This window comes from Podarcis cretensis (assembly GCF_951804945.1).
Source record: "Podarcis cretensis genome assembly, chromosome: 2".
Lineage (NCBI taxonomy): Eukaryota > Metazoa > Chordata > Lepidosauria > Squamata > Lacertidae > Podarcis > Podarcis cretensis.
The window spans coordinates 124,488,996-124,516,076 of NC_137171.1; the positions used below are offsets into that span (position 1 = coordinate 124,488,996).

General features: G+C 46.0%; 3 protein-coding genes across 4 annotated transcripts in view; 2 read left to right on the top strand and 1 right to left on the bottom strand.

The window, feature by feature from the left end:
* Positions 1-27,081, bottom strand: part of LOC307208944 (uncharacterized protein) — a 196,683-nt gene that overhangs the window by 149,375 nt on the left and 20,227 nt on the right. The gene's annotated exons all lie outside the window — the stretch shown is intronic.
* Positions 4,991-11,814, top strand: LOC307208306 (vomeronasal type-2 receptor 26-like). Of its 2 annotated transcripts, XM_079962980.1 has the most exons (5): positions 4,991-5,390; positions 5,689-5,904; positions 7,426-7,653; positions 8,099-8,225; positions 9,604-11,814. In XM_079962980.1, exons 1-5 carry the CDS (start codon positions 5,220-5,222, stop codon positions 10,512-10,514), a joined length of 1,653 nt encoding a protein of 550 aa, XP_079819106.1. In that variant the 5' UTR covers positions 4,991-5,219; the 3' UTR covers positions 10,515-11,814. The 2 variants fall into 2 exon arrangements, with proteins under 2 accessions (XP_079819106.1, XP_079819105.1); XM_079962979.1 differs by having other exon boundaries at positions 4,991-5,904.
* Positions 13,162-21,215, top strand: LOC307208844 (uncharacterized protein). The gene is made up of 4 exons (XM_079963843.1): positions 13,162-13,177; positions 15,599-15,772; positions 16,916-17,002; positions 18,589-21,215. The coding sequence occupies exons 2-4, from the start codon at positions 15,640-15,642 to the stop codon at positions 19,485-19,487; spliced, it is 1,119 nt and encodes a 372-aa protein (XP_079819969.1). The 5' UTR covers positions 13,162-13,177; positions 15,599-15,639; the 3' UTR covers positions 19,488-21,215.

Genomic DNA, 27,081 nt, shown 5'->3' on the forward strand with positions numbered 1-27,081 from the left:
AGAACTTTGCTTCAGGATGAGAACAGAAATGGCCTTGGATCCTAAGCCTATGTAGCAAATGCATAGTTTGGGGGTACTCTTGTATACACCTTTGTCACTAGAAACCCACGTGTCCTCTAGGGCTGTTTGTGAACAGGAATAGCCGGACCACTGGAGCCCATGCATTGGGAAACTTGGAGCTGGACTGCTGCAATGCACTCTTTCTGGGGCTGCCCTTGGGTCTGGTGCAGAATCTCTAGTTGGTGCAAAATGATGTGGCCAGATTGTTCTTGTGAGCTTTTGGTCAAGAACATCTGGCACCACAGCCCCCCATTTGGAGGACTCTCCACTTAATACTATTTTGTGCTTCCTTTAACTTCCATTCCAGATCCACAAGAGGACCTCTTCTCTTATTCCAGGGCTACTAAGCTTACTCAGGAGGAACCTTGATGAAAGTGTCAGGATGCGGTGTCTCTCCCCCACACAACATGACTCCAGCAGTTAATTGTGGTGGTCAGGTGGGATTGCTATGAGGAATTATGGAAAATGTAGAAAGCCATTGTGTCAGCAATGAACGCATTGCTTTGACTGGGCTTGAGCCATCTGACATGATTTCTAATCGAATCCCACAAGCCTCTGCACCTCTGCCATTTTCTCACTGCCTGACAGTCACGTATAGCATGCTAAAACACAGACCAGTTGCTTCACCAGGCGTCCTCAGTACATAAAGACAGAAAGCTTTGATGTAGATTTTGTTAATCTTTAGGTCGATCTTAAGGGCCAAGAAGAGAGTTCAGAAGGAGATGGTAAATAAGGTCTTTCTTTCCTATAGGTTTATGACCTCTGGGTTTCCTAAATGCATTCCTCCTAAATGCATTCCTCCTAGTTTCTTTGTAGTTAAAAGGATTACTCTGATCTGACTTTGTCCCACGTGGGGGATTTTTTGAAATGCTCAGAGGAAATCTGATTGGGTCTTACAAACGCTGTGTTAAGAGTTCTTTTCTTAATAAAAGGGACCTGGGCCAGGGTGTGGCAGATTATATTATTGGCACTTCCTCCCAGAGTCTTGCTAGCCAAGCCTCGTGTGTATTTTATTAATCAGGGCCCAATCCTTTCCTTCGCCTTCAGAACGCAACATTAATTAATGCAGATTTATTACTACATTACACGGAGGTCTGGTAAGAGCTAAGCTTTATCAATTCTCCAATGATGATCCAGTTGCCGAAACATGGCGATTTCTCCCTTTCCTGCCCCAACAAGAAATCCCCCACTTTTTCCTCCTTCCAGCCCCCCTCTTCTCAGCTAGCTTCGAAAGTCTCCTGTTTCTGAGCAATTCCACCCCTCATATCTCCCCTTCTCTTGTGTCTTCATTGGAGCCTGTGAATTGCATTCCAGTTCACTGTACCTCACTCTGTACAGAGGTCACATTCCTGCTACTCCAGGGTTGCCAGGCGTCCCTGGATTTCCAAATCTGTCCCCGGACAAATTCTGTCCACGGAATGTCCCCAGATTTGCAGATCTGTCCCTGGGAAACATGGCAGCAGCAGCCTCAGCAGCCCAGAGCCAGCCTTTTAACACAGTTGGCTCTGGCTGGCTTCAGGAGTTGCTCACTGCCATGGCGCCCACCATTTTTCCTGCACCACAGCAGCGAGCAGCGAGCAGCTCCTGAAGCCAGCCAGGCTGTCCCCTCCTGGGCAACGGCCGCCCGCCCATGACTCCCGAGCCTCCCCTGATCTGTCAAAACAAAGAGAGAAGGGGGCAGGAGATCAGGGAAGGCTTGGGAGTCACGGGTAGATGGTGCACTGTTGCCCAGTTTTTTAAAAAAGACTCTGCGCATTTATCTTTCGCAGGGTGCGAAAGGAGGGCTTTGCACCTTTAGACAATATGCATGCGTGCTTGGGCCCAGGGTCTTTTGCCTCACCATCCCCACTACTGACTCCCTGCTGCTACTCAGCTTCATTTAAAAAAATCTGGTAACCATACTTCTCCTTCCTCTCTGAGGAGGAGGCCAGCTCTTCCCTCCGCCTCTGTGCCTGTTTGATCTACCCTTGTCAGGGAAGCAACTTCTCTGACAGAACGTTTTTTGGGAAACCCAGGGGGTGGGGTGGGTGGGTGTTTATTACATTTGTCCTTCACCCAATGATCTCAGGGAAGTTCGCAGCATAAAAATACAGGATAAAACCACAAAACATATAATAATAATAAACCTACGAAACTACATCTGCTGAATCGTCTCTGTCTTTACTTGCAATTTCGGTTCCCTTTTCCACCTCTCAAATTCATCAGAGTTGCCCTATCCTGAGCTGGCATCAGTGGGGGGAAATTTGTTAAAAGAACCAGAAAACCAACAGGATTCTGCCAGAGCTCACGTATGATAGTTCAGGGAACTTCTAACTCTTAATCTTGGTACTTTTCACCAGTCTTTGGCATTTGCATCTCACAGTTTGGAGGCAGATCTTGGAGTTTTCATAAACATGTTTTTCTTCAGCCCAGCAGTTGCAGGTGGAGCTGCATAAAGTGTCTAGGAACTTGCAGAGGTGGTACTTCTTCTCCGTATAATTATCAAAATGATAGTGTGTGTGGTTTTTTTGCTTCCAAAGATCACATTTGAGTCCACTAAACATGATGTTATGGATATGAGGCAGAAAGGTCTGGCAGATATATGCTTCCTGAGCCACCCAAAACTGGGGGGGGGGGGGGCTGAGATTTAGGACAGATGATAACTGCACCAGAATGAGGTTGGCTTGACTTCTCTCCACTTCAGATGTGACCCCTCTGCAGGGCTCTGTTAGTAAGAAGAAAGTTATTGCATCTTGCAAGGACCACAACAAAAGACTTCTAATTCTTTGTAAGGGAGGTGCTCGTTCCTGGGAGGAAAAAGATGGTCCTCATTCTACTGCTTCTACTGCCTTATGGGGACTGTGGGAAACTGAAGACAAAATGCCTCTTGTCTTTGGAAAGGGATGAGATAGATTCACCTAATTATTTCAGGCCAGGAGACCACCTCATCAGTGGGGTCATCTCTGCCACAAACACTATGTTTCATCCTCATATCTTTAGCCAATGTCCTTCCACCAGCTTTTTTTGGTAAGACCATTTGTGGGGATGGAAGTTCCTGGTGTTCCACTTGCTACCATTTCCATGAGTTCTAACTCATCTCCAGTTACTTTCTGGGGCCTTTCTCATGATCTGGTACCTGCCTTTAAGAACATAAGAAGATCCCTATGGCAGATAAATTGGGGGATGATTAGGCTCTCAGCAGCTACCAGTCACAATGGCTATGTTCTCCATTCACTGTCACAGGCACTATGCCTCTGGGTACCAGTAACTGAGAATCTCAAGTAGGGGAAGAGTTCCTGTGCTTCTCAGTTTTCCATGTGCATCTGGTTGGCCGCCTTGAGAATGCTGGAACAGATGAGCCTTGGGGCTGATTCTGCAGGATTCTTCTGAAAAATGATGGTAGGAGAAAGTGTATTTTTGCCTTAGATTTAACATAAAAGGGGAAAATATCTACATTCTCAAAGTGGAATTATGATAGTGCTTTCTGGATCTTTTAATCACTGTCTTAGATCCATAATAATAATAATAATAATAATAATTATAATAATAATAATAAAAATTTATACCGCACCCATCTGGCTGGGTTTTCCCAGCCACTCTGGGTAGCTTCCAACAAAATATTAAAATACAGTGGTCTGTTAATCATTAAAAGCTTCCCTAAACATGGCCGACTGCTTCTAAAAGTCTGGAAGTTGTTCTTCTCTTTTACACCTGGTGGGAAGGTGGGTGCCACTACCGAGAAGGCCCTCTGCCTTGTTCCCTGCAACTTGGCATCTTGAAGTGAGGGAACTTCCAGAAGGCCCTCGGCGCTGGACCTCAGTGTCCGGGCTGAACGATGGGGGTGGAGACGCTCTTTCAGGTATACTGGATCAAGGCCGTTTAGGGCTTTAAACGTCAGCACCAACACTTTGAATTGTGCTTGGAAATGTACTGGGAGCCAATGTAGATCTTTCAAGACCGGTGTTATTTGGTCTCGGCGGCTGCTCCCAGTCATCAGTCTGCTGCATTCTGGATTAGTTGTAGTTTCTGGGTCACCTTCAAAGGTAGCCCCACATAGAGCGCACTGCAGTAATCCAAGCGAGACATAACTAAAGCATGCACCACTGGCGAGACAGTCTGCGGGCAGGTAGGGTCTCAGCCTGCGTACCAGAGGGAGCTGGTAAGCAGTTGCCCTGGACACAGAATTGACCTGCGCCTCCATGGACAGCTGTGAGTCCAAAATGACTCCCAGGCTGCGCATCTGGTCCTTCAGGGGCACAGTTACCCCATTCAGGACCAGGGAGTCCTCCACATCTGCCTGCCTCCCGTCCCCCCTAAACAGTACTTCTGTCTTGTCAGGATTCAACTTCAATCTGTTAGCCGCCATCCATCCTCCAACCGCCTCCAGACACTCACACAGGACCTTCACTGCCTTCACTGGTTCTGATTTGAAAGAGGTAGAGCTGAATATTAGAGGTAGAACAGAAATATCACTTGGACAGTGTTGGCATGTATATAATTTCTCCCCCCAGGAAAGGACCCACAAAGTACTGGCAGCTCCTCTCCTTCTTGTATGCCATTCAAGCGATCAACCAGAATCAAAAGCTGTTACCAAACATCACCCTGGGCTACAGCATCCATGAGAACTTTTTTGATGGAAGGGTGACCTATGATGCTTTGCTAGACATGCTGTCCATTGGGCAGCTGAACTTTCCAAACTACAGCTGTGGTAAACAGACTAACCTACTGGCTGTTCTCGAAGGGTCCGACTCTCAAAACTCCATCCAGATTTCAAACGTGTTGGGCATCTATAAAATCCCACAGGTAGGAATGGAGAGAGGTATAATAGCATTATGATATTGGCAGTCTTATTTTCAGCTACCCTCCTGTTGATCCCTAGCATCAAATTTGCCTTCTTTACGGCTGCCACAACCTTCAAAGAAATCACCGTTCCCACCAAAGGGTCCTTGCACTAGACCTTCCTCCTTCCTAAGACCTTCCCAATCTCATGTTGGGCTTAGAAATATTTAGGCTTTGATCTGAAATCAAACAAGATACAAATCTTCCTTCTCTTCCCAGATCACTTATGCTTTTGTCTCTCATGTTCTGAATGATAAGAGGCATTTCCCTTTTTTCTACCGGATGCTCCCCAAAGAAGAAGCCCTGTACCCAGGGATTGTCAAGCTGCTCCAGCACTTCCGATGGACCTTGATTGGCCTCCTTGCACCAGACACCAACAATGGAGAGAGGTTCCTGAAGAGCTTGACACCCGTGCTCGTCAAGAGCGGTGTCTGTGTTGTCATCTCACAAAGCATCCCAGGACCGAATACAAATGGAGTATACATTCCTCGTCTTCCATTCCGCAAGTGGAGGCAAGTGCATGTATTTGTTTACTATGGGGAAATGACTTATTTCTTAAATGGACTACTCTTTATACAACTGTTTTTTGACATATTGATGAAATTCATTGTTGGAAAAATCTTCATCACAACAGTTTTGTGGGATGTTGCCCTGGAGCTGATGTATAATGAGATATCTTTCCAACACATCCATGGTATATTTTCCTTCTTCACTGAGACAAGTAAAGGGGCAAAATACGGTGATTTTCCACCCTTTTTCTTTGGTATTAAGAAGTTTTGGGAGAGTGCTTTTAATTGTTCCTATTCAAAGCATGCATTCTCAGTGAAAGGCCGGACAAGATGCAGAGAGAGAGAGAAACTGGAGAGGCTTCCCCAAGATGATCTGGAAAGAATCCTCTCTCTAGACAGCTACAGGATCTACAACACTCTGCAAGCCGTGGCTCGTGCCTTAAATGCTGCATATTCATCTAGATCTAAGCAGAGGGGAACTGAGAGAATGGGACTTCAAAGGCTACAGCCATGGCAGGTATTTTCTTTCCCTTCATAGACATCTCAACTGAGCATGACAATTGATTGTAGTGTTGCAGATATTGAATATTTTCCTTTGGAAATGAATTATTGTCCAGGCGCATAGAAATATTATTCACTCTTTACTCGCAGAATATCTCTCTCTCTCTCTCTCTCTCTCTCTCTCTCTCTCTCTCTCTCTCCTGCCTTTCTGCCTCCAGGCATTTGCTTTACCTTCAGGAGAGCTTCCTTTACATATTGACTCTATTGAGTTTTGGAGCCAAAGACAAAAAGGCAACTCCCTTCAAAAAGGAGATATTGCAATCCAATACCTTCATCACATGATCTAAGGTTACAACACTCACATGTTAGCTAGCAGAGAACAGCATCCAGTTAGTTAATCTTAATCTCAGCAAGAGACCGGAGCCCTTTAGAAAAAAACTACGATGGAAAAAACCCAAAGTTTGCAGAACACATTAGCCATTTTCCATTTTAAACCTTCCTTAATACATATACTTTTTTCATTTCTTTTTGCTGTTCTTATTCTTGCCTCATTGCACAGCCCCCTGAGCAACTGCTCCCATTATGTGCCCAATTCTCCTTTCCCCGCAAGTTGGAATTATTTTTGGCAGGGGAGATGACATTGATCAGGCTGTCTCTAGTCTCTATTCCTTTGACACACGCTTGACTCTGCTCTGGCTCTCTGCTCCCTCCACCAAGCTCCTGCCTTTCCCTGCTGAAGCCCATATTGGAGATTTCATTCAGTTTGCCTTGAAAGGAAAAACGAAGCTAATTCACTCTTTCTGAAATAATCCAAGGGGGCAGCATCCTTCAAAAACATGCTTACTAGGAGAAAATCACACAGAAATGCTGAAGAATTCTGATGAGCTTTTTTATTATTTAAAAAATGCTTCAGAAATGTGGAGAACTGAATTTAAGATTGGGGTTTGTGTGTGAGAGAGAAAACAGTATGAACCAAAAGTGACAAGATCTCTCCATTACTATTTGAGTCTGCAACCAGCCCTAAGCAAAGGGGAAGTGGATTGTCAGTATGCTTCCATCATCATCATCATCATCATCATCATCATATAATTTTTATTAAATTTCAAATTGAACAATTCCAAATAAACATTTTACAAACTCTAAAATATCCAATGACTTCCCTTCTTCTCTTTCCTTGGTTCATTTTACATCTTATACACCCCTGTATATTTTGCTATAACCATTCAAATCAGTTTTCTACTTTTACATCCATCAAACATTATTTTCGGGGTTGAATTTGTCTTAATGCTGCCACTGTTTTCAGCTGTATAGTGTTATTTTCCATATATTCAATAAATGCTTTCCACTCTTCTTTCAATGTATCTTCTTCTTGCTCTCTTATTCAGTATGTTAAATCTGCACGTTCTCCATATTCTGTCCACTTAAGTTGCCAGTCCTCTTTAGCTGGGACCTCGCTGACTTTCCATTTCTGGGCTAGCAAAACAGGGGCCTCTGCTTCCCTTTATTCTAAATGCTCTCATCTTTGCTTCTGTTCCAGCTCCACCCTTTCCTAGGAAACACCCAGTTCTACAATTCTTCCATGGACAGAGTGTATTTGGATGAGAATGGGGAGCTGGCAGCTGACTTGGACATTGTGAACTGGGTGGTGTTCCCCAATAAATCCGTCCTCAGGGTGAGGTTTGGGAGTATCGACAGACAGGGATCCCCAGACCTGAAGTGCACCATCGACCAGGAGGCCATTGTGTGGCCCAAGTGGCTCAATCAGGTGACGGGGAGTGGGAATCATGCCTGTCATTTTGCTGTCTTTTCTATGAGCTCTAATAAGTGCTCCCTGTTCTGTGGGCTGCTGCCCTCACTTGCCTGTCAACTCCAGCACTGGGCTGTTGTTCCAGATAGTTCCTACAGCTCCTCTGCTCAGCTGGGTGCCAAAGGAGGCTTCCTGCTAAACTGTGTGTATGGGGAAAGGGGGGTTCCTTGGTTTTCTGTTGCTACCTGAATTTTATTAGTAGTGAATAGCTCATGGCCCATATACAGAACTTTATTTAATGGAGGTCCTTTGTTTTTTTCTGAATTTAATCATGAATCATTCATGTAATGGACAGGGATGGGAAATGCTGAGTTTCAAGCTATAGCCTAGATGCTACAGCAGATGACAACATACTATTTCTCAAAGAACAATTCTCACTGACGCTCTTCGTCTTTGTGCCTAGACCCTTCCTACTTCCAGGTGTGTGGAAAGCTGTTGCCCTGGATCCGTCAAGGTGATTCAGGAAGGGAAGCCTCTTTGCTGTTATGAATGTCTTCCCTGTGCAGAAGGGACCATCTCCGCTCAGGAAGGTGGGTGACTCCAAGGGGAAGGCTGGCCTTGGGGAAGAGAGAAGGGTTCCGTCAGGAATCTCTCAAAACCAATTCTGGGCAGGACAAGGCTGGTATGGTTCATGTGTGGGAGGGAACTGGGTGGTCCAAATTATCATCATCATCAATCTGTTTTGATTATTATAGTTTGTGATATTGTTCTAAAATGTATCATCATCATCATCATATATATATATATATATATATATATATATATATAGTAAGCTGATTGGGAAAGCAGAATATAAACATGTCAGTCACTAAATGCCTGCCCAGCCAAATTCCACTCCTTAGCCCTACTTCTAATCCTTACTCCAAAAAATACCTTTGATCAAATGTGAAGGAGGGAGGTCTAAACCACGGAGCCTCTTGGTCTTGCTGATCGGAAGGGCAGCAGTTTGAAACCACGCGACGGGCTGAGGTCCCGTTTCTCTGTCTCAGCTTCTTCCATCCTTGCAGTTTGAAAGCACACCAGGGGGAGTTTGGATTTGATATCCCGCCTTTCACTCCCTTTATGGAGATTAAAGAAATAATGAAATGCGTTTAAGTCAATTGGAAAAATAAAGTAGCGTAACAAGAATGGCTGGAAGAAGAAGAGTTTGGATTTGATATCCCGCTTTATCACTACTCGAAGGAGTCTCGAAGCGGCTAACATTCTCCTTCCCCTTCCTCCCCCACAACAAACACTCTGTGAGGTGAGTGGGGCTGAGAGACTTCAGAGAAGTGTGACTGGCCCAAGGTCACCCAGCAGTTGCATGTGGAGGAGCGGAGACTCGAACCCGGTTCCCCAGATTACGAGACTACCGCTCGTAACCACGACAGTGCAAGTAGATGGATAGGTTTCACTGAAGCGGGAAGGTAAATGGTGCTTCGGGGTGCTCTGGCATTCGTCTTGGTGTCCCTTTGCACCAGAAGCGGTTTAGTCATGCTGGCCAGAAGCTGTCTGTGGACAAACACCAGCTCCTTTGGCCTGAAGCGAGATGAACGGTGCACCCCATGGTTGCCTTTGACTAGACTTAACTGTCCCGGGGTCTTTAAGGAGAGAGATTGTTATGGACCTAGGGTGGATATTAGACTTCTGCACAGACCCCTGATCCTCCTTTTGGTCCTATTATAGGGGGCTCCAAGCAGCCCAACCTGCCAGAGGCCAAGCAGGGGATCTTCAGCCCTGGAATCTATCCCACATTTCTTCGGGGTAGAGCTAATGTTTAGAAAAACCTAATTAAATACCTGTAGTGATCTGTGGCTGTCTAAGACTGACTTCTTCTACAACTGAATCTCTCCCAAGAGGCTAGATGCTGCTCAGGGCTTGGCTGAATCCAGAGTAGTAGACATTACTCTCTTTCTCTTTCTCTTGCAGATGCAGACCATTGCCAAAAATGCCCAGAAAATCAGCATCCAAACATGAACCGAGATCAATGTGTGTTCAAGCATATCACCTTCCTAGCCTATGAAGAATCTCTGGGGGTTGTCCTACTTTCCCTTGCCCTACTGGGGTCCTTAGCCACAAGCTTTGATTTAGGAATCTTTATTAAATACAACGAAACTCCCATAGTCAAAGCCAATAACCGGGACCTCTCCTACATCCTCCTCGTCTCCCTCCTGCTTTCCTTTTTGTCCTCCTTCCTGTTCATTGGGAGGCCAAGGAAAGGGACCTGCCTTCTCCGACAAACGGCCTTCAGCATCATCTTCTCTGTTGCTGTTTCTTCTGTGTTGGCAAAAACCATCACTGTGGTTCTGGCCTTCCTGGCCACCAAGCCAGGGACCTCAGTGAGGAGATGGCTGGGGAAGAGTCTGGCCAACTCCATTGTCATTTCCTGTTCCTGTGTCCAAGTTGTCATCTGCACCATCTGGCTGGGGATCTCGCCACCATTCCCAGACTCTGACATGCACTCCCAGCCTGGGGAGATCATCCTGCAATGCAACGAAGGGTCTGTGGCCATGTTTTATGTTGCCCTCGGCTACATGGGCTTCCTGGCGGCCATCTGCTTCACGGTGGCTTTCCTAGCCAGGAAGCTGCCTGGGGCCTTCAATGAAGCCAAGCTGATCACCTTCAGCATGCTTGTCTTCTGCAGTGTTTGGGTGTCCTTTGTGCCCACCTACCTGAGCACCAAGGGGAAATACATGGTAGCCGTTCAGGTTTTCTCCATCTTGGCCTCCAGTGCTGGGCTCCTGGGCTGCATCTTCATGCCCAAATGCTACATTATTTTGCTGAGACCTGATCTGAACGCAAAGGAGCACCTGACAGCAAAAACTAAAAATAGCATCTGATTCTTAAATTATTATTTTTCAAGAAGATAGAGAAGTAATGTTCTTGAAAAATAATGTTTCAATTTAAAAAATCATTACCCTCATTTGATCATGTAGAACCAACCAACTTAATGGAAGTAGTTATGAAATTTGGATTTGGCTGAAAATTTGTTAATACTTTGGAAGATATAGATCATATAGATCACAGGGAATTCACATTACCAAAATTTTGTAATTATTCTTGGAACGGAACATGGATGTCCACTGTCACTCCTGTTATTTCTCCAAGTGAATCTCCATCCCCCGGCTCTCTCACTTCCTCATTCATCATCACCTCCTCTGCTGGTGCTGCTAAGTACCCTCTGTCTTTGAGCTCTTTGCTCTCCTACTTTTAAGGCTCGCTGGGTTCTGGAAGATGGTGGGTCTAGAATGCTTTCTAATGACATGTCAACCAGGTGTTGCTCTGGCTCTCCCATGATTTCCCAACTTTCCCCCTCATTTGCCTCTGAACTGTGACTTCCCTTTATACTGTCTTCCTCTTCCTCCTCCCTGGGAGGGTCAGGATGGAGAGGTGGTCTCACCCATTCCTCCCTGGCCCTTGGTCATCTTGGTTAGCCTCCACCCCATACCTGCCAACTCATCAATATCTACCTTAATATATGGTGCCCAGAACTGGACACAGTATTCCAGGTGTGGTCTGACCAAGGCAGAACAGACTGGGAATATTACTTCAATTGATCCGGACACTATACTTCTGTTGAAGCAGACTAAGATTTCAACATTATTTTTATTAGAGTTAAAATTTGTTATCTTTTCCCCCTATTTGTATAATTAAAAAAACACACACCTTTCAATGCTGTATTTTAAAATGTTGTGAGCCATGCAGGGACCTTACAGTGAGGATGGGTAATCAATATTATTATTTAATATATAAAAAGGTTGCTGCATCACACTGTTGAGTCATGTTAAGCTTCTGGTGTAATAAGCCAGTTGTCCTATATTTAGGCCTCTGCTTATTCTCTTCAGCCTCAGCAAAGGTGTTGTTAACATTTTGCTCCTTCAGACCATATACACAGGGACCTAGGTCCACATTTGTCCAGAATCTTACCTGCTCAACTGTCATCTCTAACCCCCCCCCAAATAATTCAATTCCCCCCCGCCCCCGTTTCATTTCACTTCCTCAGAAGAATCCTCGAATGTTTCCACTGAATGTAGTAAGAAGGGAGTGTATTATGGAGGGGGGAGCTCCAGGCGGACATTTCCACAGTGGTGGGAATGTTTTGGCGGTTTTTTTTTATTAAAAAATTGATGATTTACAAAAGTGTGCAATGTCTCCCTCTCGTATTTTCCCCCATGTAACATTTTTACAATTCAGTATCATTTTTTGAGACATTAGGAAGAAAAGGGGGAGAGGGGTGGAGGGGGGGGAGACGATTGGGGTTGGGGTCGGGCGGCGATGTTTCTATTTTACTTAGTATATGTAGGGTTTGGTGTCAGCGTTGCTTGTGCAGGTTCTTTGCTGTTCACTTGTGTTTCTTTGGTGGTGAGAGAGGTTGGGGTTGGCCTAGGGTGTGGTTGTTCATTTGTGGTTGGCTGTGGTGGTCTTTGTTTTCATGGGTGAGTGGGGTGGGTGGGTGTTTTGGATCAGGTTAGCCATATTGATTTGTATGCTGTTGGTGGGTTTTTGTCATTGTCTTGTTGGGCTGTGTGTGTGATAAAGGGGAGCCATACCGGGGTGAAGGTGTCTTCTTCTATTTGTCCCCATGTCAGTTTCAGTTTATTGGTTAATTTTTCCAGTAGGGCTGTTTCCCATACTATTTGGTACCATTGGCCCATGCTTATTCCTGACAGGTCTCTCCAGCGGTGGGAATGTTGTGGGAAAGTGAATGACAATGAAACAGAGGAGGAAGAGGAGGAAAGGAAAGGGTGAAGGCTTGTTGCTTGGGGAGCGGGGTAGACAAAAGAGTGAAGGACAAGGCAGTTCTGGGCAGCCTCGGCAACTGCTGCTTAGGTGGACCAGAAAGCAAAGAAAAGGCCTTTGCTGCAGTCAGGCCAAAGGAGAGCAAAATAGGGAAGGGAGGGCTAGCCAGGAAGAAGAGTGGGAGCTGCCCTTGTTGCTGCATATAAGAAAGAAAAATAGAGTATGTACTAGAGTTATAACTTTTTGACCTCAAAAACAAACAAACAAACAAACAAACAAACAAACAAACAAACCCCACTCCCTGTATTATAATGGGATGAACTTTTGCTTAGAAATACTGAAAAGGGGACTAATTCTTCTCAGTTGTGAAAAAAGGTCACCCATAGAGGACACGTGGCTCTCTAGTGACAAAGGCATATCCAAGAGTACCCCCAAACTATGCATTTGCTACATAGGCTTAGGATCCAAGGCCATTTCTGTTCTCATCCTGAAGCAAAGTTCTTAACACGAGGTAATATTTCTGGGTTAGCGGCTCCTCCTGGGCTCCTGCCTTGGAGGAGGAGAGAGCAGGGCTCCGCTTGTGCTCGGCTTGCCAAGGGTTAAAAGGCACAGAGCTGGGTTTCTAGAGAGGACAGGAAGTGGAGGCGTGGGGGGGGGCAAGGTCCTCCCGAGCAAAAGCCCCTCCCTCGCCCTTCCCACCTGCAAGCGGAGGGGCTGCTTCCGCCTCCCCCCCCCCTCTCTCTCTTGCAAGAGCTGCCTGGGGGTGAGTCTGGTGCAATGGGGAGAAGGGGCTGCGGGGGAGGGTGCCGGGGGGGGGGGGCTGGCCAGATCATGCCTGGGGGGCGCCAAATGGGGGGGAGGGGGATTGAAGGGGGGGCCTGCAGAGAGAGCCCTGGGGTCTCGATCAAGAGCTGAGGAGGAGGAGGAGGAGGAGGAGGAAGGGGGGTCTTCCTCTTGGCCAGCATCGCTACTGTGTCTTTTCTCCAAGCAGAAACTGCTACATTTTTAGCAGGGCGATGAGAGCCAGATCTCTTATTACTGGATCGCTTTTCTAACGTAGCTCAGCTTTTTTCGTTCTTTAATCAGTTTGGTCGTTTATACGGATGTCAGCCTCCAGGACGTACTTTGTATATCAAACTATATAGGAAACTATATCTGGTCTAGGGAACTATGCCCCACAAATTACACAGAGATGCATTTTCAATTAAAGCACACATTCTGCTCATGTGAAAACACCAGGCAGGTTTGGAGTACATTGTCAGGAGCAGGGCTAGGCAAACTGAGGCCCGGGGGCCGGATGCAGCCCAATCGCCTTCTAAATCCGGCCCACGGACCGTCCAGGAATCAGCCTGGTTTTTCCATGAGTAGAATACATTGGTACCTCGGGTTAAGTACTTAATTCGTTCCGGAGGTTTGTTCTTAACCTGAAACTGTTCTTAATCTGAAGCACCACTTTAGTTAATGGGGCCTCCTGCTGCTGCCACATCGCCGGAGCACAATTTCTGTTCTCATCCTGAAGCAAAGTTCTTAACCTGAGGTACTATTTCTGGGTTAGCGGAGTCTGTAAGCTGAAGCGTATGTAAGCTGAGGTTACCACTGTATTTAAAATGCATCTCTGGGTTATTTGTGGGGCATAGGGATTTGTTCATTTTTCTTTCTTTCTTTCTTTCTTTCTTTCTTTCTTCAAAATATAGTCCAGCCCACCACTTGGTCTGAGGAATGGTGGACCGGCCCACGGCTGAAAAAGGTTGCTGACCCCTGGTCTCCTTCTGGAGCCAGAGAGGTCGGGATAGTCACTTTCAAGGGCACCATTTAAGATGTAGAGGTTTAGCCTGAATGCTGTTTGAGCGAAGCAGATGCCTGCAAAGTTTAATTTCTGATCTTTGGAACAACGGGTGAGGAGGAATCCACTGGCTTAACTTCCAGATCTAACTTGCAAAGCCTGTCCCAGTCTGTCATTCATATATTATGTCCCACATCCTTTGCCCATTTTATCATAACACAATTTACCTGGTCCTCTTTAGTGTCCCATTCCAGAAGCAGATCGTTCATTTTTGACAGCAGTTTTGTACTACCTTCTACTATTTCTCTCTGAAATATTGGCACTTGATAACTAAATCCTTTCTTCATATGATTTTTTAAAGTTTCATTTAGTTGTAAATATTGTTACCAGTCTATTACATTTTCTCTTACTTCTTATTATGACTATGAAAACTTTTATGAACTTTTGCCTTATGATACCATAGATAAGCATTCCTGGCGTTGCAGTCTTCAGGCTTGGGGACAAGATGGTGCCTGGATTTTGCACCAAGTTCTATACATAAGCCCCACTGAGTTCAATGGGATCTATTCTCAGGTCACGACTGTGCAGACCATGCCGGCCTTACGAAGCGGGGAGAGGAGTAAACGGAGGAAATTGGAACCACTGGAAAGGTTTATAAATGGGGTTTCTGTTGGGAAGGGGCTGCCCCATTTGTGCTTTTCCAGGGGCAGGAGAGCCAGTGTGGCGCAGTGGTTAAGAGCGGTAGACTCAGAATCTGGTGAACTGGGTTCGCGTCTCCACTCCTCCACATGCAGCTGCTGGGTGACCTTGGGCTAGTATCTCAGCCCCAGTCACCTCACAGAGGTGTTTGTTGTGGGGGAGGAAGGCAAGGGGAATGTTAGCCGCTTTGAGACTCCTTAGGGTAGTGATAAAGCGGGATATCAAATCCAAACTCTTCTTCTTCCCTGCAGGGCCTTTGAGGCTCCCTTTGCTTCTGTGAAAACGTGGCGTGGCTAATGGGTATTGAACCCCAATTAGCCGTAACTAATTGAATTACAGCTCGGCACACTTCCCTTGTGCGCCTCCCTGCTGCTTCGATCCTCCGTCTTCCGTCAGCCACAATTGCAGAGCTTTCTCTCGCAGCGTGCTGTTGCTCTCCGGTGTTTAGCAGATCAATCACACTTAGGCATCAGTGTGTATATAGTATCAGTCTTTATTCAAGCAGTTAAACAATAAAAGACAGATTTCCTGGGCTCAGAGCGCTCATCCTGCTTCTTTTCCCTTCAGAAGCCGGAACAAAACAGGCAGCGAGAAAAAGCCACTCCCTCATTCTAGTCATGCCTCAGGAATGGAGAGACGTCACTCAGAACTCCTTAACCCTGTGAGTTCTGAAACTAGCCACAGCTTCTTCCTGTCTCCCAGGACCCTGCAGCTTGTTTTGGCTCCTTGACTCTTCAGGAAGGATGAAAGAGATGGATCCTGCAAAGCTAGCGAGGATGGAAGGGGGAAGATGGACGGTTGACCTGGTCCGGTTGTCTCCTGCATCCCTCCTCACAACCTCTGAGCGTTCCTCTCTAGGGCTCTCAGAGAGATCTGGTGAGTTCCAGGGGAGTGGAGATGGGGACATGGAGGGATGGAGCCAGAGAGGGATTGGGGCTTGCTCAGCCTGGGGGTGGGGGGAGGCAGGCAGGTGGGTGGAGATTGAGTAGGTGAGCACCTCTTTGGGCTCCACCACCTGCCTGCCTGCCTGCCTTTGCCATCTGCAGGGAATTTGAGCTAGGAATACATCACAGCTCCCTGGCCACCACGATGTATTGGCAGCTCAAAATGTCTAATACCAGTGCCATGACCTGAATGCCCTGCTTATGTCACAAAACTTACAGCTCCGTCACACAGCAGTAGAAGCAACGACTCTTTAAAGTAACGTGATGCTGCTTTGCAGTTTGAATGCAGATGGGGCCTATGCTGTGTGTCGCCCTTTTCTTTTCTTTTTGGAGTAACTTTTTATTTGTTTTTAAAAACAAGGAACATGTGAATAATAAATGATACAAACATGTAGACCGGGTCTTCTCATGTCATTTGTATATCTCAAAACTAGCAGAATAAATTTGCAGGAATGTCTATAACATATGGTTCATCATTAATGGTCAGTGAATGAGTCCTGGGTTCATGAATTGGTTTAAACTGGAACACAAAAACGGGAAATAGGAGAGAACAGAGAGCATTCAACATCACATAGCTGGTTGTCTATTCAGGATCACATAGCTGGTTGTCTATTCAGGAGCTCTTTGTGGTTGTTGTACTTAGATTAAGATTAAGGAGAGCCAGTGTGGCGCAGTGGTTAAGTGCGGTGGACTCGTAATCTGGTGAACCGGGTTCGCATGTCCGCTCCTCCACATGCAGCTGCTGGGTGACCTTGAGCTAGTCACACTTCTTTGAAGTCTCTCAGCCCCACTCACCTCACAGAGTGTTTGTTGGGGGGGGGGGAAGGGAATGGAGACTGTTAGTCACTTTGAGACTCCTAAAAGGGGAGTGAAAGGTGGGATATCAAATCCAAACTCTGCTAGCAGTCATTTTCCCTCTTATGTTAGCAATGATACAGAGTTGGTCTCCTCAAGAACATGGGAGGGGGTTCAAACTGAAGAAAGTGATTTACATATAAATTTAAATTTAGACCAACCAGATTGAGGCAACAGCTGATGGGGAGTGTGCAGGTGAAGATGTTGCTGCTTGTTTCAGACGAGACGTGGACATTGCTGGATCCTGACCAAAGAACTCTGCATAAGGAAGTCACGGAGGAGAATCGTGGGATCATGGACCCTCTTGGTAAAGTTCCCCGTTGGATCATAAGATCAGTTTTGAAATTCCATACATACCTCTATGTGCTGAACCTCCACTATTTTGATGGAGACCAACAGCACCTGGGATTCTAACATCCCCACCGTGAACCCTGAATAGAAGGAGATCAACTGTGAATGTTCTTTGTCTAGTCATGCCTTTTTAAACAATGACCAGGTTTGTCTGAACTGCCCAGCAACTTCAATGTGTTCCTCTGCTAATTCAGAGTGTTAAATTTGGATATGAAAACGTCAAATTCCGCCCTCCCCCCAAGAGATCCTAGAATATAGCTCCCTTTCTGTTCTTCAGACATAGAATATTCTGCCAGGTTTAACTTTTCAATGATAGTTAACATTCTGTCACATGACTGATAATTTTTTTCCCTTCATGTTTTAGAGCAAAAAAGTTTCTTATTAAATTGCGATGACATCTTGTAAATTCATAAACTTTCTCTAAATTGTGAAGAATTTCTCTGGCAGTAAGACATCTGCTCAATACATTGTATCACTTCAAATCTGTATAACACTATTCTCATTCTTCTCTTCCACTGTGTCAAATTTCCTCTATGCATCCTAAAAATTTCTTTCTACTTTTCAATCTGCCTTTAAAAATTGTTTCTGAGAGGATAATTAAGAGTACACTGGCAAAGAGGTCAAAATGTTAATGTCAGTTTCTGAGGTAAAATGTGTCACTTTACAACTCTGCACCTGTCTTTCTAGATTATTCGTGGTTTTCTGGATTTTGTGGGACCCAAACCCATTTTCTGTGATATTTATATGTGTGGAGGTTGCCCCGGGTGGTTTGACCCTTGAAAAACATAGCTTTTTTTTCTTCTAGAAAAGGCTCTGTTTAGAGTTTATACAGAACACATTACATTACTTGATATACTAAAACACGTTTACATGTGCTTATATCTAATATATCTATATTCTTTACTGGTTTAGATTATTTCTACATTTATCCCATTCCTTATTCAAGACAATAAGCTACACTCAAAAAACCAAAATAATTCAACATCAAATAATACTGCTACATGAGGTATGAAGAGTGAATTACAAGTGCTTCTATCTATATGGGACTTTACAGACTTTTTCTGAGGCACATAGCAGCATAAAACAGGCAGCAGGTGCTCTCACAGAAAACCTCTCTCTCACTCGACAGTTGAGAACAGACCTAACTGAAAAAACGGCCTTCTGGAGTGACAGTCACCCTTTCCATAGCAACTTGGAGGCAACATTCACACACAGAGTTGTTAAGGAAGTTGAGGGAATTTCTGTCAGGTTTGGGTTTCTGTTTTAGCCTCTGCCCGTTTTTTAAAGAGAAGACCAATGTTAGAGTTGGAGTGGATTTCATGATTGTGGCAACAAAAATCCATCCTAGAAAAGAGCCAGACTTTCTGAACCTCTGGTTCTCAAAAATACGTCTGTGAATGCTGGTCGACAAAGGCCATGACCTCTGTAGAAAGACCTCACACCTTCTGTTCTTCCTCTTTCACAAATGTTCATTAGCATTGTTCAATAATTGGGGGCTCCATTTCTTCCTGAGGATCTAATTAGTTTCTGTCTTTGTTGTAGGTGGTGATGAATTGGAAATGAAGAATGGGGGAGACCATGACAAAATCCATACAGTGGAGAAGCCATATCAAAATTGGGAGTATGGAGAGAGCTCCAGTCAGAGTTCCTGTTCCCATCAAAGAACTCACAGTGGGAAGAAAGGCTATCAGTGCTCAGAATGTGGGAAGAGCTTCAGTCGGAAGGACAATCTCACTTCGCATCAAAGAATTCATAGAGGAGAGAAACCCCATCAGTGCTTGGAATGTGGAAAGAGGTTTCGTCAGAGTGGGGCTCTCACTTCCCACGAAAGAATTCATACAGGTGAGAAACCCTATCAGTGCTTGGAATGTGGAAAGAGCTTCAGTCAGAGCACCCATCTCACTTCCCACCAAAGAATTCATACAGGAGAGAAACCCTATCAATGCTTTGAATGTGGAAAGAGCTTCAGTCAGAGCACCCATCTCATGTCCCATCAAATAATTCATACAGGGGAGAAACCCTATCAGTGCTTGGAATGTGGAAAGAGCTTCAGTCAGAGTGGGGTTCTCACTTCCCACAAAAGAATTCATACTGGAGAGAAACCCTATCAGTGCGTGGAATGTGGGAAGAGCTTCAGTCACAGGCAGAGTCTCACTTCCCATCAAATAATTCATACAGGGGTGAAACCCCATCAGTGCTTAGAATGTGGAAAGAACTTCAGTCACAGCCACAGTCTCGCTTCCCATCAAAGAATCCATACAGGGGAGAAACCCTATCAATGCTTGGAATGTGGAAAGAGTTTTCGTCGGGGTGTGGATCTCACTTCCCATCAAAGAAATCATACAGGGGAGAAACCCTACCAGTGCTTGGAATGTGGGAAGAGCTTCAGAAAGAGGGCCGGTCTCACCCGCCATCAAAGAACTCATACAGTGGCACCTTAGGTTAAGAACTTAATTAGTTCTGGAGGTCAATTCTTAACCTGAAACTTTTTTTTCCTTTCAAAAATTTTATTAGTTTTTACAATATCAATGACAAACAAAAACATAAAACAAACAAAACATAACAAACATAAATCATAACCTTATTGAAAATAACAGTTATTTACTTTGTAAAATGACTTCCTCGTTTCCCTTTAGTTGAATTTCATTGCATATCCTTATAACGGTTTTCCAAATCCCAATTTTAATACCCTTTAAATTAAACATTAACATCTTTAAATCTTTTCCTTCTTGTATTAAACATATTATTTTATCAGTTAACATAAATACAATCCTAAGCTCATTAAGTATCTGGACGCTATTTTCAGTTATTTTAGCTTAACAAATTTAGCTGAATAATCATTAAATTTCTTCCATTCTTTGTGGTGTTCCTCCTCCTTCTGGTCGCGGACGGCTAGCTCCATAAAATCCATCATCTTCATCTGCCATTCTTCTACTCTTGGTAATTCTTGAGTTTTCCACTTTTTAGCTAACAAAATACAAGCCGCAGTTGTGGCATACAAAAATAGATTAACATCTTTCTTGGTCAATTCCAACCTGAAACTCTTCTTAACCTGAAGCACCACTTTAGCTAATGGTGCCTCCCACTGCTGCCACGCTGCTCTCTTGCAATTTCTGTTCTCACCCTGAAGCAAAGTTCTTAACCCGAGGTACTATTTCTGGGTTAGCGGAGTCTGTAACCTGAAGCGTCTGTAACCTGAGGTAACACTGTACAGGGCATGAAGCGTAATAGAAATGTGGAAACAGCTTCTCTTCCAAGATGCTTCTAGCTTCCCATGAAGAAATTCATGTGATTGAGCAGGTGGTTGCTGAAGAGCTCCAGGGATGCCTGGAGGATGGGGAGCATTTGGTTCCCTTCCAACCGGGAATCAGGCCTCATATTGGGACTGAAACTGCCTTGGTTGTGCTGGTCGATGATCTCCGGCACTCTAGGGACAAAGGTGAAAGCTGTTTCCTGGTTCTGCTCGAGCTCTCAGTGGCCTTTGATACCATCGACCACGACATCCTTCTGGACCGTCTAGCGGAGCTGGGAGCTGAGGGTTATACAGTGGTTCCACTCCTTCCTCCTGGGCTGTGTTCAGAAAGTGGGGGGAGATGAGTGTTCAGACCCCTGGGCTCTCACTTGTGGGGTGCCTCAGGGTTCTGTCCTCTCCCCCATGCTTTTTAACATCTACATGAAGCTCCTGGGAGAGATCATCAGGGGGTTTGGGCTGGGTGTTCATCAGTATGCGGATGATACCCTGCTCTAACTCTCTTTTAAATCGGAACCAGTGAAAGCGGTGAAGTTCCTGTGTGAGTGTCTGGAGGGGGTTGGAGGATGATGGCAGGTAACTGATTGTGGTTGAATCCTGACAAGACAGAAGTGCTGTTGTTGGGTGACAGGGGCGGGCTGGTGTTGAGGACTCGCTTGGGCTACTGTAACACATTCTATGTGGGGCTCCCTTTGAAGGTGACCTGGAAACTACAACTAATCTAGAAAGGGGTTATCTTTGAAGAGAGGACATAACACCGGTCTTGAAAGACCTACATTGGCTCCCAGTACATTTCTGGACACAATTCAAAGTGTTGGTGCTCATCTTTAAAGCCCTTAACCGCCTTGGCCCAGTATACCTGAAGGAGTGTCTCCACCCCCATCCCTATGTCTGGACACTGAGGTCCAACTCCCAGGGTCTTCTGGCTCCCTCAGTGCGAGAATGAAGTTACAGGGCCTTCTTGGTAGTGGCACCCGCCCTGTGGAATGCCCTCCTACCAGATGTCAAAGAAATAAACAACTGTCTGACATCTCAAGGGAGCCCTGTTAGGGAAGCTTTTAATATGTGATTAATTATTGTATTTTAATATTTTGCTGGAAGCCTCCCAGAGTGGTTGGAGAAACCCAGCCAAATGGATGGGGTATAAATAAACTATTGCTATTGTTATTGTTTTAAGCACTTTCCCATGCAATATGGGAATCCACATCCATCTGAAATTCAGGAGCAGTTGGACAACCCCCAGATTCTGGGGATCTACTTTTGGGGCCATCTGGTAGAAAAAAGGGGAACTGGGTTTTATCATGAAGAGTCGGAAGAATGTATCCATAACTTGTGACGAAATCTGATAAGATCTTAATTGCACTGGCCAGCTAATTGCTTTATGGCCCCAATTAGCCCAGCATAATGCGGTCCGGCACGCTTCCCAGCCAAGCTGCTCTCAGACCTTCTTCTCCTCCGGTTTCGCCTTGCAGAGTAAAAACACAGCGGATCAAAAACCTGTTGCAGTCTGCTTCAGATCCAAACACACCAAGCACTGTGTTTGTCCAAATTCAACAGTTCTTTATTGCAGCAAATATTTACAGCTCAGCATTCCTCAGCTCCTCCTGGACTGCTAGCATTCATGGCGTCCTTCTCTCTCAGAGACACAGAGACAACAACAAGTAGAGCTCCTCCCTCCTTTCAAACGTCAGAATAGGAGGCACAACTCAGAACACAATTAACCCAGTAAGTTCTGAATCCCAACACCCCCTCTTGTCGAGTATTCTGACAAGACCTGTGGATGTACCTTTGCAGACCTCTGTGAGATCAATCCCTTCCCCAATGCCTTGCGCCCTCTCCTGGCGTCCCTGTCAGGCATCTGTGGAATATCCTCACAACTCTCAGAATCACACTGTGCGAAACTTACCCACGCACCTGTGGCCTGATACCTCTCAGGTGGAATTCCCTTCGTTGTGCGACTGGACCTCCTGGGCACAAACTCAGGCACTTCCTCTGACTCACTGTGGTCAGCAGGTGTGTCCTCTGCATCCTGGGATTCCCCCTCTGACTTAACGCGTCTTCGAACCCTTGGAATTACCCTCACAGGAGAACTAGGCTCACTCTTGGGCTCTCTTTTTACAACTAGTGGAGATGCCCCATCCTGCTCCTGACTTTGGTCAGTGAGCTGATCGTCATCAGCAGACTCAGCCCCTGGCTCTCCTTCCTCCTCATCAGAACCTTCCTGCTCTGAATCAGAAAGACATTCTGAAAGAATATCGCGTCTGGCAGGGGTCTTTGACTTTTCCTCCTGCTTACAGAACTCAGCGTGTTTACTGATCAGCAGCTTACTCTGATCACCTGACGGATACGCAAACCTCCATGCACGAGCCGCTGGCTCATACCCACAGAAGATCATTTTCTGGAACTTGGGTTCACCTGGCCCTCGCAAAGCTTCAGGCACCGGCAGCAAGGCCGTTGATCCGAACTCACGGAGGAAATGTACCTGCGGCTTCCTCCCGTGAAGCATGAAAAACGGTGTGTCTCCTACCACTGAATTGTAGGACCGATTCCAGGTGAAGCTCACATATTTAACTGCCTCCATCCAAAACTTCGGAGGTAACCCAGAATCTGACAGCATCACCTGTGCAGCTTTAACCAGAGCCTCACTTCTGAGCTCTGCCACCCCCCTCTGTTGAGGAGAAGTCACTGTGTGACTTATCCCTTTCTTGTGAAAGAACTTCTGCAAAGCAGACCCAGTAAACTGTGCGTATCTGTCACTAGCAATTTCCCTGACTCTGGTGGAGAACATTAGTTCCACCTCCTCAATCCAACGCCTAATCAGCTGTGCTGCATCTTCCTTGGATTTGAGACCATGTGTCCAGGTGTTCTGCGAAAAATCATCCTGCAGTGTCAGCAGAAACCTGGCCCCTCCCAGACTTGGTTCCTTCATGGGACCCAACAGATCTATGTGCACAAGATCAAAAGGTTTTGTGGTTACCCTCTCCACCCTGGGGTAACTGCACCCTCTTACCTTTGCCTGTCTGCAAGCCTGACAATCTAGGACTCTTGCACATTCTTCAATTCTACAGCCTTTGGAAACCTCAGGTAGCACCTGTAGTTCTTCAAGACAAGCATGGGCTGTCTTCTTATGCCACACACAAGAACATGAAACATGAGTGGGAACTGTAGCACGCAGGGCTTGTGCTTTCTCAACCTTCCCCTCACCCTCCAGAGACGTTTTAAGAATGAAGAGATCATTCTGCCCCTTTGCAACTCTGACCAGTTGCTTCCCTCCTTTGGAGATTGTACAAACATCGTGTTCAAAGCAAACCTTAAACCCCTTTTTCAACAAATAAGGCACAGATAAAATACAGTGTTGCACTCCTGGCACAATGCAAACTTCCATCTGCTCCTGCAAAACAGAAAACAATACATTTGCAATGTTATTCACATTTTTCTTTTCCCCACTTGCAAACTGAACAGTTTTCCCAGCCGGAATTGCCTTGCAATTCCACATCTCGACTGCAGGGGTCTCTGGGATCAGGTTGCAGTTAGCTCCTGAGTCGATTAAAAAACGAAAATCAGTGTGTCCCTCAGAGCTGTCCTCAAACAACGCCATGCTGGCAACAAACGTATCGCTACCCCCTCTCTTTGGGCTTCTGCAGCAGTTCTGTCTGCTTGTCTTGGCAACCAACTCCCCCTTGCTCAGGACCTTGGCAGCTTCCGTAGAAGTAGCCTCCTCCGTTGCCTTGGAGACCGGCCTGGCCTCTGCGTTCTCACGCGACTCTTTAGGCCTTATCTTCACTTTGTCCAGGTGGCCGACCTTGAAGCGTCTAGCTCGCCTCAGCCTTCCAGCCTTTGGCTGACGACAACCCTCAGTGGAAAAATACTGCCCAGGGCTCCTTTCAGCTGGCCTGGCCCCCCTTCTTCCGGAAGAGCCCTCTGTGCCAGCCCTGCCCTCGCTGAAACTGCGTTCCACTTCAGCACTCACAGTGGAAAACTTTTGAAACTTGCCTTTGGAACTCTCAGCCCCCCCGACTTGCACCTCAGGGACTGGGGCTTCAGCCATTTCCAGGCTCTGCATGACTCCTCCAGGGCTCTGGCCTCCTGCTGAAGTTTCACACAAACTTCTCAGCACCTCCCAGGCAGCCCTTGCTGACTTTACGCCCTCCAAACTGGGCAAAAGTGATGCATGTACGCATGCTTTTAGCATAGCAAGCTCTCTTTGCATTCTCTGCTGGCTTTCTTCAGGCAACGCAGCCTCAAAGCCTGCAATCCCTTCAGGATTCAGGGGAAGTGGTTCTTTCTGGCTTACATCCCAAAGCCCAGTGACCAGAAACCAACCCCTTACTCTTCTGGACCAGGTTGCCCAACTTCTTAAAGTGAGCTTCTCAAGCGGAACGTCCTCAAAGACCTGGCTGTCTGCCATTCTCTCCTCTTTCCCGGGGCCCCAGCTGCTGTACTCACGTTTCACCAGTCAGCTCTCCGGCACCCGATTCCTCAGCTGCTTTCCCAGCTCTCTGCCTCAGCAACTCTTGCCTCTCTGCAGCAGGCAAAACACAGAACGCAGACCTCTGCCGCTTCAGTAGCGTCTTCAAGCTAATGCCAAGCTGACTTCAAAGAACACCGGCAGACTTTCAGCAACAGTTTTATTAGCGGTAATTAGGTCCTCCATAACCTGTGACGAAATCTGATAAGATCTTAATTGCACTGGCCAGCTAATTGCTTTATGGCCCCAATTAGCCCGGCATAATGCGGTCCGGCACGCTTCCCAGCCAAGCTGCTCTCAGACCTTCTTCTCCTCCGGTTTCGCCTTGCAGAGTAAAAACACAGCGGATCAAAAACCTGTTGCAGTCTGCTTCAGATCCAAACACACCAAGCACTGTGTTTGTCCAAATTCAACAGTTCTTTATTGCAGCAAATATTTACAGCTCAGCATTCCTCAGCTCCTCCTGGACTGCTAGCATTCATGGCGTCCTTCTCTCTCAGAGACACAGAGACAACAACAAGTAGAGCTCCTCCCTCCTTTCAAACGTCAGAATAGGAGGCACAACTCAGAACACAATTAACCCAGTAAGTTCTGAATCCCAACATAACTTGCCCAGGACGCAAAGGGAGAGGTGAGTGCTTTGCTGTGGTTTCAGGACAAATCTCAGATGGTTGACCAACTACAGTCCCACACACACGCACACAAAGAACAAGACAAAATGCTGACCGTGTAGAACGGGAGGAGGTCTTCCAGGAATGCCTCCAGACTCTCAATATTTTGTGGGACTGAATCACATCCCAGAATATTAGACTAGGGACTCAGCTACATTACTCAAAAAACTGTGTTTTGAATGCATTGTAAACAAGCAACATGGTTTTTAAAAGCAGTGGTGGGGTAGCATTGGGCATCTGACACCAGTGTTGAGTGCTCCTGCTTCCAGGTTCCATCCCACCCTCACCTTTGGGAGAGTCCAAAAAGGAAAGAATGAAAAGCCCATGGCAGAGGCACAATTACTTCTTAACACCAAACCAGCCATACCTGTGGGATTTTGTAGATGCTTGACACAGGTGACATATGTCTAGAAATATCAGGTTCAGCATCTTCAAGAACAGCCAACAGGTTATTCCTCTTCCCACAGTCATAGTTTGGAATGTCTGCGTGCCCAGTAGAGAGCAGGTCTAGCAGGGCATCAGAAGTCCTCCTTGCATTAGAATAATGGTCATAGATGACATAGCCGAGGGTGACGTTGGGTAAGAGCCTGGGGTCCTGATTGATTTCACAAATGGCAGCCAGGAAGGACAGGACATTCCAGAATTTCCCACGATTGCCACTGGAATGAAAAAGTGCCCCCCTCCACTGAATGAAAACAACATTTCTAATTCTTTCTGCATCTAAACTCTCAGCTGTTTCCAGCACATAAAACAAAACGAGTCCACCCTCAGATGCTCAAATACCTTCCATTAGCGGCCTGTAGGAGAGAGGAAAGGCCCATCAGCCTCACTGAAAGTGGACTGACACCACAACTTTCACCATCATGCACATTTCATGAGATTGCGTTTCAGCTGTGTTTACAGTCAGCTGCATTATTTACCCCCTTGTAGGTTTGGATTTTTAAATTCCACTTTGCACAATCGTAACATTCTCAGATGCAGCATACTCATGTTCAGTCAGGACTTCAGCATCAGCTGCTGCTGCACCTTCAACTGAGAAGCACCTAAGTTCATGGTCCTGGCATATAGGGGCAACTGGAACCCAAGAAATCAGAGTGTGCCTCCAGACAGTCAATATTTTGCAGGAGGGATTCCAGCGCATGGCAGAACTTTGTTTTCCTGCAATTAAAGATTTCTGCCATAGTGCAAGAAGGCCCCTTTTAAAAATGGTTTGCAATTTTGAAAGTTACACAAAAACGCACAGAAAAGTGGAGAATGATTAAATGATTAGGAGGAAGGCATGTCATCCCCTCTTATGCAAATCTGGGTAGAAATTCCATTGAATATTGTATAATCTCCCTGCCCACAAATCACAACAAATGTTCCATTTTCCCACCTTCACCTCATCAAGCAGTTGGTCCCTTACCTTTCCCGCCCCGACCTGGCCACAGTGATCCATGGGACGGCCACCTCCAGGCTTGACTACTGTAATTCGCTCTACACGGGGCTGCCCTTGAAGCTGTCCCAGAAACTCCAGCGGGTGCAGAATGCTGCAGCGAGGCTCCTCACGGGGTCTCTGCCATGGGAGCATATTCACCCAGTGCTTTTCCAGCTGCACTGGCTCCTGGTGGAGTACAGCGTCAGATTTAAGGTTTAAGATTTAAGAT